This window comes from Lepidochelys kempii, chromosome 7 (assembly GCF_965140265.1).
Source record: "Lepidochelys kempii isolate rLepKem1 chromosome 7, rLepKem1.hap2, whole genome shotgun sequence".
Lineage (NCBI taxonomy): Eukaryota > Metazoa > Chordata > Testudines > Cheloniidae > Lepidochelys > Lepidochelys kempii.
This window is the reverse complement of record NC_133262.1, coordinates 103,865,999-103,879,850: the sequence shown is the minus strand read 5'-3', so window position 1 is coordinate 103,879,850 and position 13,852 is coordinate 103,865,999. Positions and strand designations below refer to the sequence as shown.

Here is a 13,852-nt window from a genome sequence, read left to right as displayed (position 1 = left end):
TAGTGAGTGGACAGAACTTTCATATGAAAGCACAGGCATGCATGCTTAAATTCACCGTATGAAATGTTAATTTTTAAAAATATTGACATTAAATTTTGGAACAGCACTAAAAAATTTCCTTAATTTCACTTTTATTTCCCCTGACTCTTACTTTGGCCCCCTGCACAACCAGATAACTGTTCTTTTCCAAATAAATTACCCCTGAAGAGTCACATTGTGGTTACTTTGGGAACTAGATGCCCTGCCATGTGGCTATGTAACCTTGACAGGGAGGTTTTGCAGTGGCAATGCTCAGGAAGAATTTAGAGTTTTGAAGATTATTTTAAAATATGTATGTTTCAGTAGTGTGGACCGGATATTTGCAATGATGAATCCAGGTAGACAACATTAATGGTAGTTAATTCTCCAGTTATTTATGCCAGTTATGCAAGACTGTAAATAATTAGATTTATGTTTATATCTTTGTTTTATTAGACATTAATATGCATAATTAACCACGTTCATATTTTTTCAGGAAATCTAAGTGGAAAAAGGGCATAAGAATTCTGTACCCCTGCAAACACTCATTCCAAATTATGGATTAAAATATATTTGAACGTTCCCACTATTTGATTATTTACTGGTCAAAATTATATATTATTTTTAATATATTTCATTTTAATATGCAATTTAGAAACTTTATCTTATTTTTAATTGAAGTAGAGTGTCCTGAAAATGTTTGTGATATATGTTGTTTGTAGACTAAATAACTCTCACTGTATTGTTGGCGTACATACTAATGGATAACTGGTGCTTTGGTCTTGAAATTCAGGGAGAAATTACCTGCTACTATGGCATACCATTTTAAAAATTCCTGACCTTTTATCTTTGTTCTGTGGTTAACTATAATGTCATAGAAATTGAGGTCTGGAAGGGACCTTGAGAAGTCATCTAGTCCAGCCCCACTGGGCAGAGGCAGGGACAAGTATACCTAGATCATCCCTGAAAGGTGTTTGTCTAACCTGTTCTTAAAAACCTTCAATGACAGGGATTCCACAACCTCTCTTGGAAGTCTATTTCAGTCTTTAATTATCTGTATAGTTAGGTAGTTTTTCCTAATATTTAACATAAATTTTTCTTGCTACAGATTAAGCTGATTACTACTTGTTCTACCTTAGCGGACAAGAACAATTGATCACTGTTCTCTTCTAACAGCCTTTAACATATTTGAAGAGTATTATCAGTTCCCCCCTCAGTCATCTTTTGTCAGGACTAAACATGTCCAGTTCTTTTTAATCTTTCCTCATAGGTTAGGTTTTCTGAACTTTTTGTCATTTTTTATTGTTGTCCTATGAACTTTCTCCAGTTTGTCCATGTCTTTCATGAAGTGTGGCATCAAGAACTGGACACCGTCCGTCTGAGGCCTCCCCAGTGCAGATTACAGCAGGACAGCTATCTCTCTCATATCTTACGTATGAACTCTTGTCCATACACCCCAGAGTGATGTTAGTCCTTTTCATAACTACATCACTTCATTGACTCATATTCAATTTGTGACCCACTGTAACCCCTGGATCCTTTTCAGTCCTTAGTCAGTTATTCCCCATTTTGTAGTTGTGCATTTGATTTTTTTTTTCTTTCTAATTGTAGTACTTTGCATTATTTTTGTTGAATTTCATGTAGATGATTTCAGTTCTCTAATTTGTCGAGGTTATTTTGAATCTTGTCCTCCAAGCACTAGCAATCCCTCTGTTTGGTGTCATCTGCAGATTTTATAAGTGTACTCACCACTCCATTTTCCAAGTCATTAATGAAAGTAACTAATAGTACTGAACCCAAGACAGACACCTGTGGAATCCCTCTAGATAACGTCCCTCCAGTTTGACAGTGAACAACTGATACCTGCTTTTTGGATATGGTCTTTCAACCGGGTGTGCACATAGAATGTAGTGGTAGCAGAAAATCATTAATAATAATAATAATAATATATCAGGAAGGAAAATGTATGAACAAAGTGCAATTGCTATTCATCAATGCATGTAACAAAAACTATAAATATTTGTGATAAATTGCTTGTTGTTCGGAGACTTGTCTAAGGTTAGGGTAACTCCTGCCTTGCAGTCTCCCCTTGCAATTGCTTGAAATAAAAATTGTCTCTGACTTACTGCATCCAAACAGAGAGAGACTGTCATAAATATAAAGGGAAGGGTAAACCCCTTTGAAATCCCTCCTGGTCAGGGGAAAGCTCCTCTCACCTGTAAAGGGTTAAGAAGCTAAAGGTAACCTCGCTGGCACCTGACCAAAATGACCAATGAGGAGACAAGATACTTTCAAAAGCTGGGAGGAGGGAGAGAAACAAAGGGTCTGTGTCTGTCTGTATGCTGCTTTTGCTGGGGATAGACCAGGAATGGAGTCTTAGAACTTTAGTAAGTAATCTAGCTAGGTATGTGTTAGATTATGATTTCTTTAAATGGCTGAGAAAAGAACTGTGCTGAATAGAATGACTATTTCTGTCTGTGTGTCTTTTTTGTAACTTAAGGTTTTGCCTAGAGGGATTCTCTATGTTTTGAATCTAATTACCCTGTAAGGTATCTACCATCCTGATTTTACAGGGGTGATTCCTTTACTTCTATGTACTTCTATTTCTATTAAAATTCTTTTTGTAAGAAAACTGAATGCTTTTTCATTGTTCTTGGATCCCAGGGTTTGGGTCTGTGGTCACCTATGCAAATTGGTGAGGATTTTTACCCCAGGAAGTGGGGTGCAAGGGTTGGGAGGATTTTAGGGGGTAAGACGTGTCCAAACTACGTTTCCCAGTAAACCCAGTTAGAGTTTGGTAGTGGCAGTGGATATTCCAAGGACAAAGGATAAAATTAATTTGTACCTTGGGGAAGTTTTAACCTAAGCTGGTAAAAGTAAGCTTTGGAGGTTTTCATGCAGGTCCGCACATCTGTACCCTAGAGTTCAGAGTGGGGGAGGAACCTTGACAGAGAGGATTTGATTTCTTCTACAAGACCACATTTCCCTAATTTGCTTATGCGAATGTCATGTGGGATGGTGTAAAAAGCCTTACTAAAATCAAGGTATATCAAGTGTGCAGCACCCCCGCCCCCATTCCCTAGGGCAGTTACCATGTCAAAGAAGAAAATTAGTTTGGTTTGGCATGATTTGTTCTTGACAATTCCATATTTGCTATTACTTATTACCCTGCTGTAGGTGCTTGTCCAAACTGATGGTTTAGTAATTTGTTCCAGTATTTTTCTAGATATTGAAGTTAGGCTGACTGGTATATAATTCCCTGTAATTCTACTTTTGTTTCCCTTTTTAAAGAGAGGTACTATGTTTGCCCTTCTCCAGTCCTCTGGGACTTCACCCCTCCTACATGACTTCTCAGAGATAATCATTGACCGTTCTGAGATTACTTCAGCTAGTTTCTTAAGAACCCTAGGGTGAATTTCAACAGGCCCTGTCAACGTGAATATATCTATCTTATCTCTCAGGCTTATTGACTTTAAGGCCAGAAGGGACCATCGTGATCATCTAGTCTGGCCTTCTGCACATTGCAGGCCACAGAACCTCACCCAGCTACTCCTGTAATAGACCCATAACCTCTGCCTGAGGTTGTTTCCCTATTTTGGCTTGCGTTTCTTCCCCCTTAATATTGTTGTTAATATTGTGCTAAGTATCTGATTACTATTAGCTTTTTTAGTGAAGACTGAAGCAACATAGGCATTAAAAGCTTCAGCTTTCTTGGTGTCATCCGTTATTAGCTCTCCTTCCACGCCAAGCAGAGGACCTACAGTTTCTTTCATCTTTCTCTTTCTCCTAATGAATTTATAGAACCTCTTCTTATTGCCTTTTATGTCCCTTGCTAGATGTAACTCATTTTATGCTTTAGCCTTTCTGATGTTTTCCCTACATGTGTGTGGTATACTTTTGTATTCATCCTTAGCAATTTGCCCATGTTTGCACTTTTTGATTTTCAGGTCTTTAGTGATCTCCTGATGCAGCCATATCTGTCTCTCCTTTGCACTGAGATTGTTCGCTGTTGCACCTATATTGTCTCTTTGAGAAACTGCCAACTCTCCTGAACGACTTGTTCCCTTAGATTGTCTTCCTATAGGACCTTACCTACCAGTTCTCTGTGTTTTGTTTTTTCTGTTTTATTTAAATCCATTGTCCTGTTTTGCTGCTCTAACTCCTTCCTTTCCTTAGAATCATGAAATCATCATTTCATGGTTACTTTCACCCAAATTGCCTTCAATCTTCAGATTTGCAACCAATTTCTTTCTGTTCATTAGAATCATGTCTAGAATGGTTGCCCTGCTGGTTACTTCCTTCTAAAAGAAAAAGTTGTTCCCAATACAGTCCAAGAACTTACTGGACATTTTGTGTTTTGCCATATTACTTTTCCAACAGATGTGTGGGTAGTTAAAGTCCCCATTACTATTGGGTCTTTTGTTTCGGATATGTCTGTTTATCATCAGTCATCATCAACAATATCCTGCCATCACTTTCATTTCCTTTCTTAGTAACTGTTAAAGCTTGGAAGGTCTAGAAATTTGGAGCTTTTATGCAAATTATATTTTGCTTAAATTTGCATATTTCAGGATGGTGCAGTTCCCCTTCACTGTCAACTCCTTCAGTTTTTCCCCAAGCCATCAACTTGTACCAATTCTCCTCTTCCAAGTCATCCATCAATTCCCTTGAGGTTTTCCCCAGTCTCTCCTTCTGTATCTGTCTTCCATATCCCATACCCTGCCCTAAGTATTCCCCCAGCCCTTCTTCTCTCTGGTTTCCCTCTGCCTTCCCCTTTCCCTTGAGTTTAGATGTCCTCCTATCTTTCTCTTCTTGAGGTTCCTATCCCGCTTCTGTTTGATTTTTCCCTTGGGCTTTTCCCAGGTCCCTCCCTTTCTAAGGCTTCCCCTTCCTCTCTTGAGTATGCTTGTCCCCCCACCCCGCATTTTTGCCCCTCTCTCCCCTGGCTGAAGTGCTTTTCCCCCCTGAATGCTAGAGGAACCCAAGGAACTGTTTAAAGAAAAGGAGTACTTGTGATAGCTTAGAGACTAACAAATTTATTTGAGCATAAGCTTTCGTGAGCTACAGCTCACTTCATCGGATGCATGCAGTGGGAAATACAGTGGGGAGATTTTATATACACAGAGAATGTGAAACAATGGGTGTTACCATACACGCTGTAATGAGAGTGATCGGGTAAGGTGAGCTATTACCAGCAGGAGAGAAAAAAAACCTTTTGTAGTGATAATCAAGGTGGGCCATTTCCAGCAGTTGACAAGAACATGTGAGGAACAGTTGGGGGGGGGGAATAAACATGGGGAAAGAGTTTTACTTTGTGTAATGACACATCCACTCCCAGTCTTTATTCAAGCCTAATTTAATGGTGTCCAGTTTGCAAATTAATTCCAATTCAGCAGTCTCTCGTTGGAGTCTGTTTTTGAAGTTTTTTTGTTGAAGAATTGCAACTTTTAGGTCTGTAATCGAGTGACCAGAGAGATTGAAGTGTTCTCCGACTGGTTTTTGAATGTTATAATTCCTGACGTCTGATTTGTGTCCATTTATTTTTTTACGTAGAGACTGTCTAGTTTGGCCAATGTCCATGGCAGAGGGGCATTGCTGGCACATGATGGCATACATCACATTGGTAGATGTGCAGGTGAACGAGCCCCTGATAGTGTGGCTGATGTGATTAGGCCCTATGATGGTGTCCCCTGAATAGATATGTGGATACAGTTGGCAATGGGCTTTGTTGCAAGGATAGGTTCCTGGGTTTGTGTTTTTGTTGTGTGGTGTGTGGTTGCTGGTGAGTATTTGCTTCAGGTTGGGGGGCTGTCTGTAAGCAAGGCCTGTCTCCCAAGATCTGTGAGAGTGATGGGTTGTCCTTCAGGATAGGTTGTAGATCCTTGATGATGCGTTGGAGAGGTTTTAGTTGGGGGCTGAAGGTGATGACTAGTGGCATTCTGTTATTTTCTTTGTTGGGCCTGTCCTATAGTAGGTGACATCTGGGTACTCTTCTGGTTCTGTCAATCTGTTGGTTATGTGCTGGAAAGGGACAGACTGCTAAGAAAGTTTCCTCCCTAAATCCCGGTCTGGGTTGTAGCCTGTTGCTCCTTTTGCTGCATCTGCAAAGCTGCCTTTATTTGTGTTGCTGAACAGCAATTCAACACCTGCTCAATGGGTATGCAGGGAGAGATGAGTGGAGAGCACAGAGCCTCTGAGCTGATGTCAGGCACATTTGCATGGCCTCCCAAGAAGCTGCCTGAAAAATAGGAGATTCAGGCAGCCAACCAAGAACCCAAGAGAGAGAATCTGAAGTATACCAGGGAAACTTCTTCCTCACAATGCCACTCTACAGGAGTGGTATGTCTCTTCACTACCCATAATGCAGGGTTGTGGCTAAATGTCACACTCTATCCCTAATAGAACTGTGAAGTGTTTTCCAAAGAAGTACAGTGAAATGTAGGAAGTAAAATGCATGAATTAAATCTGACTCACCAACATGCTATTATGTCTTTTCCTCTTTATCTTTATCTTCTTTTGATTTCTCCTTTTTCTTTCTAATTTTTTCTTTTTCTCTCTTGTTCCCTTGGCTCCTTTTCTTTCATGGTAAACTGTTTTAGCAGCTACAACAGCATCACTCCCTTTTTGTAGTGTCCTCTCTCTTTGCTTTTGTTTGGTCTTCCTGATGCAATGGCTGACTTTAGAGTCTTGTTGAATGACTTGTGGTACTTTTCAAATATAGATGCCCTGCCCTAAAAAGTACCATCTTTGGGATACCTAGCTAATAAGAACTTCAAACAATATAAACATTGCAGAATTAAGATTTAAAGTAGTATGCCAAATTCTATAATTTTTATTGAAGCTGGTTCTCAGGCAAATAAAATAAGCATATTCTGGCAATTGAAAAATGTTAACAAATGTCTCCTACAAGCAAGTTAAGTCATCAACTCTGTAGCTATCTTGTAAAATCTCAAAGGATGACAACTGCAGTATTTTCACATGAACCCTCCACATTTTCTTTCTTTAAATACTTCCACACTCTCTCATTAGAATAATTTTAATCTTGCTTTGAGTCAATACTGCATTTTAACATGTAGTTTCCAAAAATGCAGAGGCATACAGGTTCTAGAAAATATGCAGTCTGAAGCTTCTTAAACTGAAATGTGGCTAACCACTAGTTGCTTGTTTTGCAACAGGATTTGCCTCACTTGGCATGCTGTCATCAGGTGCCTATCCAATAATCAAATTAAGATCTTCCACTTTTTGAAGTTTATTTCCACAACACGGGCTTTACATGCCCTTTTCATCCTTGCCCTTACTTTTTCAGAGCACAACCAGATATTTCAAGGGTTAATTTTCATGAGAGAGACCTGCAACACTTTGTGCTGGACCTAGAGACTGAGCAGTCAAATCTATTTGCTGTGTTCTACTCATCGTCTTTCGTATGGCTTGGGTAGATAGCAACAACTACAACTGTAGCTGTGTTCTCTGTAAATAGGAAAAAGATCATTCTGCATCCAAAAGAAGGTTGTTATTTTTTGGTTCATTAATGCCCATGTTCATCATTAGACTAACACACAAGATGTGGCATATGGACTAGAAATGTGGTCGTTACCAATGGCCACAGGAACTGATGTGTTTTAGAGATGGCCCACTGAAACTGGGAACATTTATGGGCACGAGGAACAATAAATTTGATTTGTTTAGGAAATACCATTTTACAACTGGCTTTTGTTATGAGAGAAGATATCTAGAACAGCTGTTAATCCAGTTCTGGGCAGTGTCTGGTTCTTATTTTTATTTTGGCAAAGGGCTGTAGGAAAATATCTTAGTGAGTAAAGGTAGGCTAATCATAGTCCAAACCCTAGTCAGGAGGGAGTCATGGTCAGACACAGCAGTTTTGCCCTTCAAGACAAAATGAAGAGAGAACTGGAAGCCAGATCTCTCCCAATCACCACAGCATTCAAGGGACCATACTATGTTGACTGAGCAGTAGGTCCTGCTCATGTTTAATCTCTAACATGATAGTTCCCAGATACAGGCTCACCTCCAGTACAGAAGTATATAAAGGGATTAGTCTTCCACCAAAATAATTGATTTTTAAAAATGGTAATGAAAAAAGACAAAGATTTAGTAATGAGCATACTGTATTGTGAGAATGATACCAGTGAGTGTAACCACACTTCAAGAATCACCTCTTAAATAAAAACTATGTAACAATGATACAGATTCTGTTGTTTAATTTAGTAATCTAGAAAATATCCAGAAAGTGGTACTGAAAAATATGAAAGCTAATCATTTATTTGCAGTATTTCAATACTTGCCAACACTACTAGAATGAATCTTTGAACTTTTTTGCAAATACAGTAACTCCTTACTTAACATTGTAGTTATGTTCCTGAAGAATGCACCTTTAAGTGAAACGATGTTAAACTAATCCAATTTTCCCATAAGATTTAATGTAAATGTGGGGGGTTAGGTTCCAAGGAAATTTTTTTGGGGCAGACAAAAGGCATTATATACTATACAATACCGTACTGTACTGTGGTTGGGAAGTGCCCCTGGCTTACCCCACACAGGCACAGCCCACTGCAGGCAAGGACGCTAGGAAGCACCTTTGCAGCAGCAGTGGCAGCTTACCTGGAGAAGAACAGGCGCCGACTTTGTCGGGGGATGCTCCAGGCCCCCCTCTTCCTGTCCCCGCTCCACTTCAGGCCCACCTCTTCCCACCCCCACTCCACCTCCTTTCTGGAGCACGCCGCATCCCCATTCCTTCCTCCCCCCCCACCCCCAGAAAGTCCTAAGTGCCGCCAAACAGCTGTTTGGTGGTGGGGGGAAGCGCTGGGAGGGAGGGAGAGGAGGTGGAGAAGAGGAACTTGTGCAGTGCTCCCTTGTAAAGTTGCTGCTCTTCCACAAAATCTTACAAGCAGTGGACAGAGCAGGCAGCCAAACGACGTTATAAGGGAGCATTGCACAACTTTAAATGAGGCTGTTCCCTAATTGAGCAGCAAGGTAACTTTGAAACAACGTTAAGTGGGAGGATGTTAAGTGAGGAGTTACTGTACTTCCCTATTTTGTTTTCTACAGGAGAGCCGATGAGTGGAGAACAACTTCATCGAGCTGTCAGTATGAATGATGTAGAGGCAGTTCTTAACATTCTTCAGGGAGGGTGAGAAAATATTCTGATTATAAAATATCTATAAAGTATTACAGTGGACATGAAATCATGTAAACTGCCTGATGCTATTGTGTTTTGTTTCAATGAGCTAGTTTCCCCATGTCCTAAAAATTAGATTTTACATTTTATGATAAAGTGACAAATTACAAATTTGCTTTGTGTAATATCATTTTACAAATTGAATGTGCTATTTGGTTTTGGTCATTCTTCCTTAAAAAGTGTATATCAGAAATAGATGGGATCCAAATACAGGCAATGGGAATGATCAGAAGCATGGAAACACTTCCATGTGAAATGAAATTGAAGAAACTGGTAGTGTTTATTTTACAGAGTTGACAAATAAGGCAGAGGGGATATCATAAAAGGGTACAAAATAAAGAAAATGGGCACCTATATTCATCCCTTCTCATAACACAAGAAAGAGGGGACTTCTGATGAAACAGAAAGGTAGAGCAGGGGTTCTCAAACTTCATTGCACCATGACCCCCTTCTGACAAGAAAAATTACTACGTGACCCCAGGAGGGGGATCGAAGCCTAAGCTCACCTTCACCCCCCAAGTCCCGCCACCCCAGGTGGGGCGGCCAAAGCCCGAGTCTCCCAGCAGGGAGGGGTCCAAAGCCAAAGCCCAAGGGCTTCAGATCCAGGCAGGGGGCCTGTAATCTGTGTCCCGCTACCCAGGGCTGAAGCCCTCGGGCTTCTGCTTTGATCCTAGGCTATGGGGCTTAGGCTTTGACCATGGGCCACAGCAAGTCTAACGCCAGCCCTGGCAACCCCATTAAAATGGGGTCGTGACTCACTTTGGGGTCCCGACCCACAGTTTGAGATCCGCTGAGGTAGAGCATTCAAAACGAATGAAAGGAAATACTCTTTTCTCACAATGCACAGTTAGCTTGTGGAACTCATTGACCCAAGCTATCACTGAGACCAAGAGTTTAGCAGAATTCAAAAAAGATAATCTTTATGGATAATCAGAATATCCAGAGATTCAAAAATAAAATTCCTGAATTTTGGAAAGAATATAAATTCTAATGATTTATGCATAAGCCAACCATTATCTTTTTGGTATTCTAAAAGGTCTTGAATGTCTATAGTAGCCATTGTCACAGACCGAATACTGGCTAGAATGACCACTGATCTGATCTAGTGTGTCAATTCTGTGTTCTAATATATGATGTAAAGTTCTAAGTAATTACTATACTTACATGAAAAAATATTGTTTAGTTCATTTTTATTTCATAATATAGTCTGTCTTCAAATCTTTATCTATTCTTTTATGAAAAAGAATTTGCAAGATACTGCCCAGATGGAACACAATGCCAAATATTCTGTAATGCTAAGCAGAAATGAAGAAACTCTTCTAACTCCAGATTTACTGTGTTAGAGGGCCACCCTGGTCACTTCACTGATACATTTTAAATTAGCATTAAACTATATATTTGTTTTTTCTTTTTCCCTCTGTCAACTATCTAGGGAAAAAAGTATCTTTTCCCTGAAATTTATTATGTATATTCCATTGCCAGAAGATATATTTTTCTCCAAAATTTTGAAGCTAATTGGACAAGACATATTGGAAGAATGAGATATGGAAAAAATAGAGGTTTCTTTTTACTTTTGGAAAAGTTTTCTCATTTACTTTGGAATGTTATATTTCAAATATTAGGTTGGTCTATAAATTCTAAATTTATTTTAGTATATTGTCCTTGAGAACTAATGTTTTTAGAAGGGCCAGGTGGTAAATTTTGGGGTTAACTGATATGAAACTTAGAGCTTTTGGAAAAATTCCATCTGTGCCTGGTGAAGTTGGGCATCAGGAGTAATCTAAACTGTTATAACAATGAGGAGTCCTTGTGGCACCTTAGAGACTAACACATTTATTTGGGCATAAGCTTTCATGGGCTATAATCCACTTCATGAGATGCATGTAGTGGAAAATACAGTAAGCGGGTTGTCAGGGTTCCCTCCCCACTCTGAACTCTGGGGTACAGATTTGGGGACCTGCATGAAAGTCCCTCTAAACTTATTTCTACCAGCTTAGGTTAAAAACTTCCCCAAGGCACAAATCCTGTTTCCACAAAATATCCCCCCAAGCTCCTTCACCCCCTTTCCTGGGGAGGCTTGAGAATAATATATCAATCAAATCGGTAAACAAGCTGAGCACACTAAAAACCAATCAGGTTCTTAAAAGCAGAATTTTATTATAAAGAAAAAAGTAAAAGAAACACCTCTGTAAAATCAGGATTGAAGGTAATTTTACAGAATAATAAGATTTAAAACACAGAGGATTCCCCTCTAAGCAAAACTTCAAAGTTACAAAAACAGGAATAAACCTTCCTCTTAGCACAGGGGAAATTCACAAGCTAAAACAAAAGATAATCTAATGCATTCCCTTGCTATTACTTACAATTTGTAATCTTAGATGCTTATTTCAGGTAGGGTTTTAGGAGATGTTTTTCCTGCCTTGGTCTCTCTCTGTCCCGGAGAGAATAACCAAGAGAGCAGAAAAACAAAACCTCCCCCCACAGATTTGAAAGGATCTTCTTCCCTTATTGGTCCTTTTGGTGAGGTGCCAACCATGTTATTTGAGCTTCTTAACCCCTTACAGGTAAAGGAGGGATTTTATGCTACCCTCAGCTGTATGTTTATGAAACAGGTATAAATATACAGCATGTGAAAAAGATGGGAGTTGCCTTACCAAGTAGGGGGAAAGGGGTCAATGCTAATGAGGACAATTCAATTAGGGTGGAAGTGGCCCATTCCCAACAGTTGACAAGGGGTGACACTAACCCCCCAGTTGGTAAGGCAACTCCCATCTTTTCAGGTGCTATATATTTATACTTGCTTACTGTATTTTCCACTCCATGCATCTGATGAAGTGGGTTATATCCCACGAAAGCTTATGCCCAAATACATTTGTTAGTCTCTAAGGTGCCACAAGGACTCCTAATTGTTTTTACTGATATAGACTAACACGGCTATCTCTCTGAAACCTAAATTGTTATGTTTTGGGGTGTGTCTTCCCCCCACCCCTTTAAAGTAATTACTGTGAGAGTTTGAAAGCTCTTCAGCTGAACTAATTAGATCCAAGGAACTTATGAAATTGAAACAAAATAACCAACTACATCAAGTAGGCGCATATCAATATTCTAAATATTATATTTGAAAAGGAAATACCTAGACAAAACCTTTTTGTTAAGATAGAGTTAAGCTTTTAAATACATATAAAATTCATTATTAAAACTTTTAGATGTGAAATATTCTAAATATTTTAAAGCTAGGAACTGTAGTATTCAGATTCTGAAGACAATCTGAACTTTAAACCCAGATCAACTTCTGTCTGCTACCCTTATCCATGACAAACTTTCATGCTCATTTGCATTTCCAGTAGTAACCACAACCTTCACCTTACCATCTATATATATAGAACTAAGACTGTTGCCTCCTCCCTATACTAGATGGTGGATTGTGGCTCTCACCTGGTAAGTAGGGAATGGCCCTCATGGGGTGTGATGTGGCGGAGCCAGGGCACTCTTTCTGCTGGCTGCACTCCTCACATGCATAGCTGGGACCATAGGTGTTTATCACTCTCTACTTAGCGCCTGAGAAACTTGGTTTGTTTTAGGTGGTGTCATAAATACAAAGGGAAGGGTAAACCCCTTTAAAATCCCTCGTGAACAGAGGAAAAATCTTCTTACCTGTAAAGGGTTAAGAAGCTAAAGGTAACCTTCGCTGGCACCTGACCAAAATGACCAATGAGGAGACAAGATACTTTCAAAAGCTGGGAGGAGGGAGAGAAACAAAGGGTCTGTGTCTGTCTGTATGCTGCTTTTGCTGGGGATAGACCAGGAATGGAGTTTTAGAACTTTAGTAAGTAATCTAGCTAGGTATGTGTTAGATTATGATTTCATTAAATGGCTGAGAAAAGAACTGTGTTGAATAGAATGACTATTCCTGTCTGTGTGTCCTTTTTGTAACTTAAGGTTTTGCCTAGAGGGATTCTCTATGTTTTGAATCTAATTACTCTGTAAGGTATCTACCATCCTGATTTTACAGAGGTGATGTCTTTACTTCTATTAAAAGTCTTCTTGTAAGAAAACTGAATGCTTTTTCATTGTTCTCCGATCCAAGGGTTTGGGTCTGTGGTCACCTATGCAAATTGGTGAGGATTTTTACCAAACCTTCCCCAGGAAGTGGGGTGCAAGGGTTTGGAGGATTTTGGGGGGAAAGACTTGTCCAAACTACGTTTCCCAGTAAACCCAGTTAGAATTTGGTGGTGGCAGTGGAGATCCAAGGACAAAGGATAAAATTAATTTGTATCTTTGGGGAAGTTTAACCTAAGCTGGTGAAAGTAAGCTTAGGAGGTTTTCATGCAGGTCCCCACATCTGTACCCTAGAGTTCAGAGTGGGGGAGGAACCTTGACAGGGGGTGTTAGTAATTAGCTGTTTAAAGTGCTGTTGTACCACTTTTGGCAGGTGTGCAGGGTAGAAAGTATAGGATGTATCAGCAGGAGCAAAGTTTTTTTGGGAAAACTGAGAGATAAGGCCAGAATTTGGTGGCCTGAACCTACTGTATCTCACAGAGGAAGGGAAAGGCTCGTCTTTAAGGTGCCACAAGTACTTCTTTTCTTTTTGTGGATACAGACTAACATGGCTGCTACTCTGATTCCAGGATTTAGCTC

The 13,852-nt window shown here is 39.7% G+C and overlaps 1 protein-coding gene across 1 annotated transcript in view; it reads left to right on the top strand.

The window, feature by feature from the left end:
* FANK1 (fibronectin type III and ankyrin repeat domains 1) overlaps positions 1-13,852 on the top strand; it is a 60,968-nt gene that overhangs the window by 37,278 nt on the left and 9,838 nt on the right. The window contains exon 4 of the mRNA XM_073354069.1: positions 9,085-9,166. Coding sequence (XP_073210170.1) covers positions 9,085-9,166 — 82 coding nt within the window. The remainder of the gene's footprint in view (positions 1-9,084; positions 9,167-13,852) is intronic.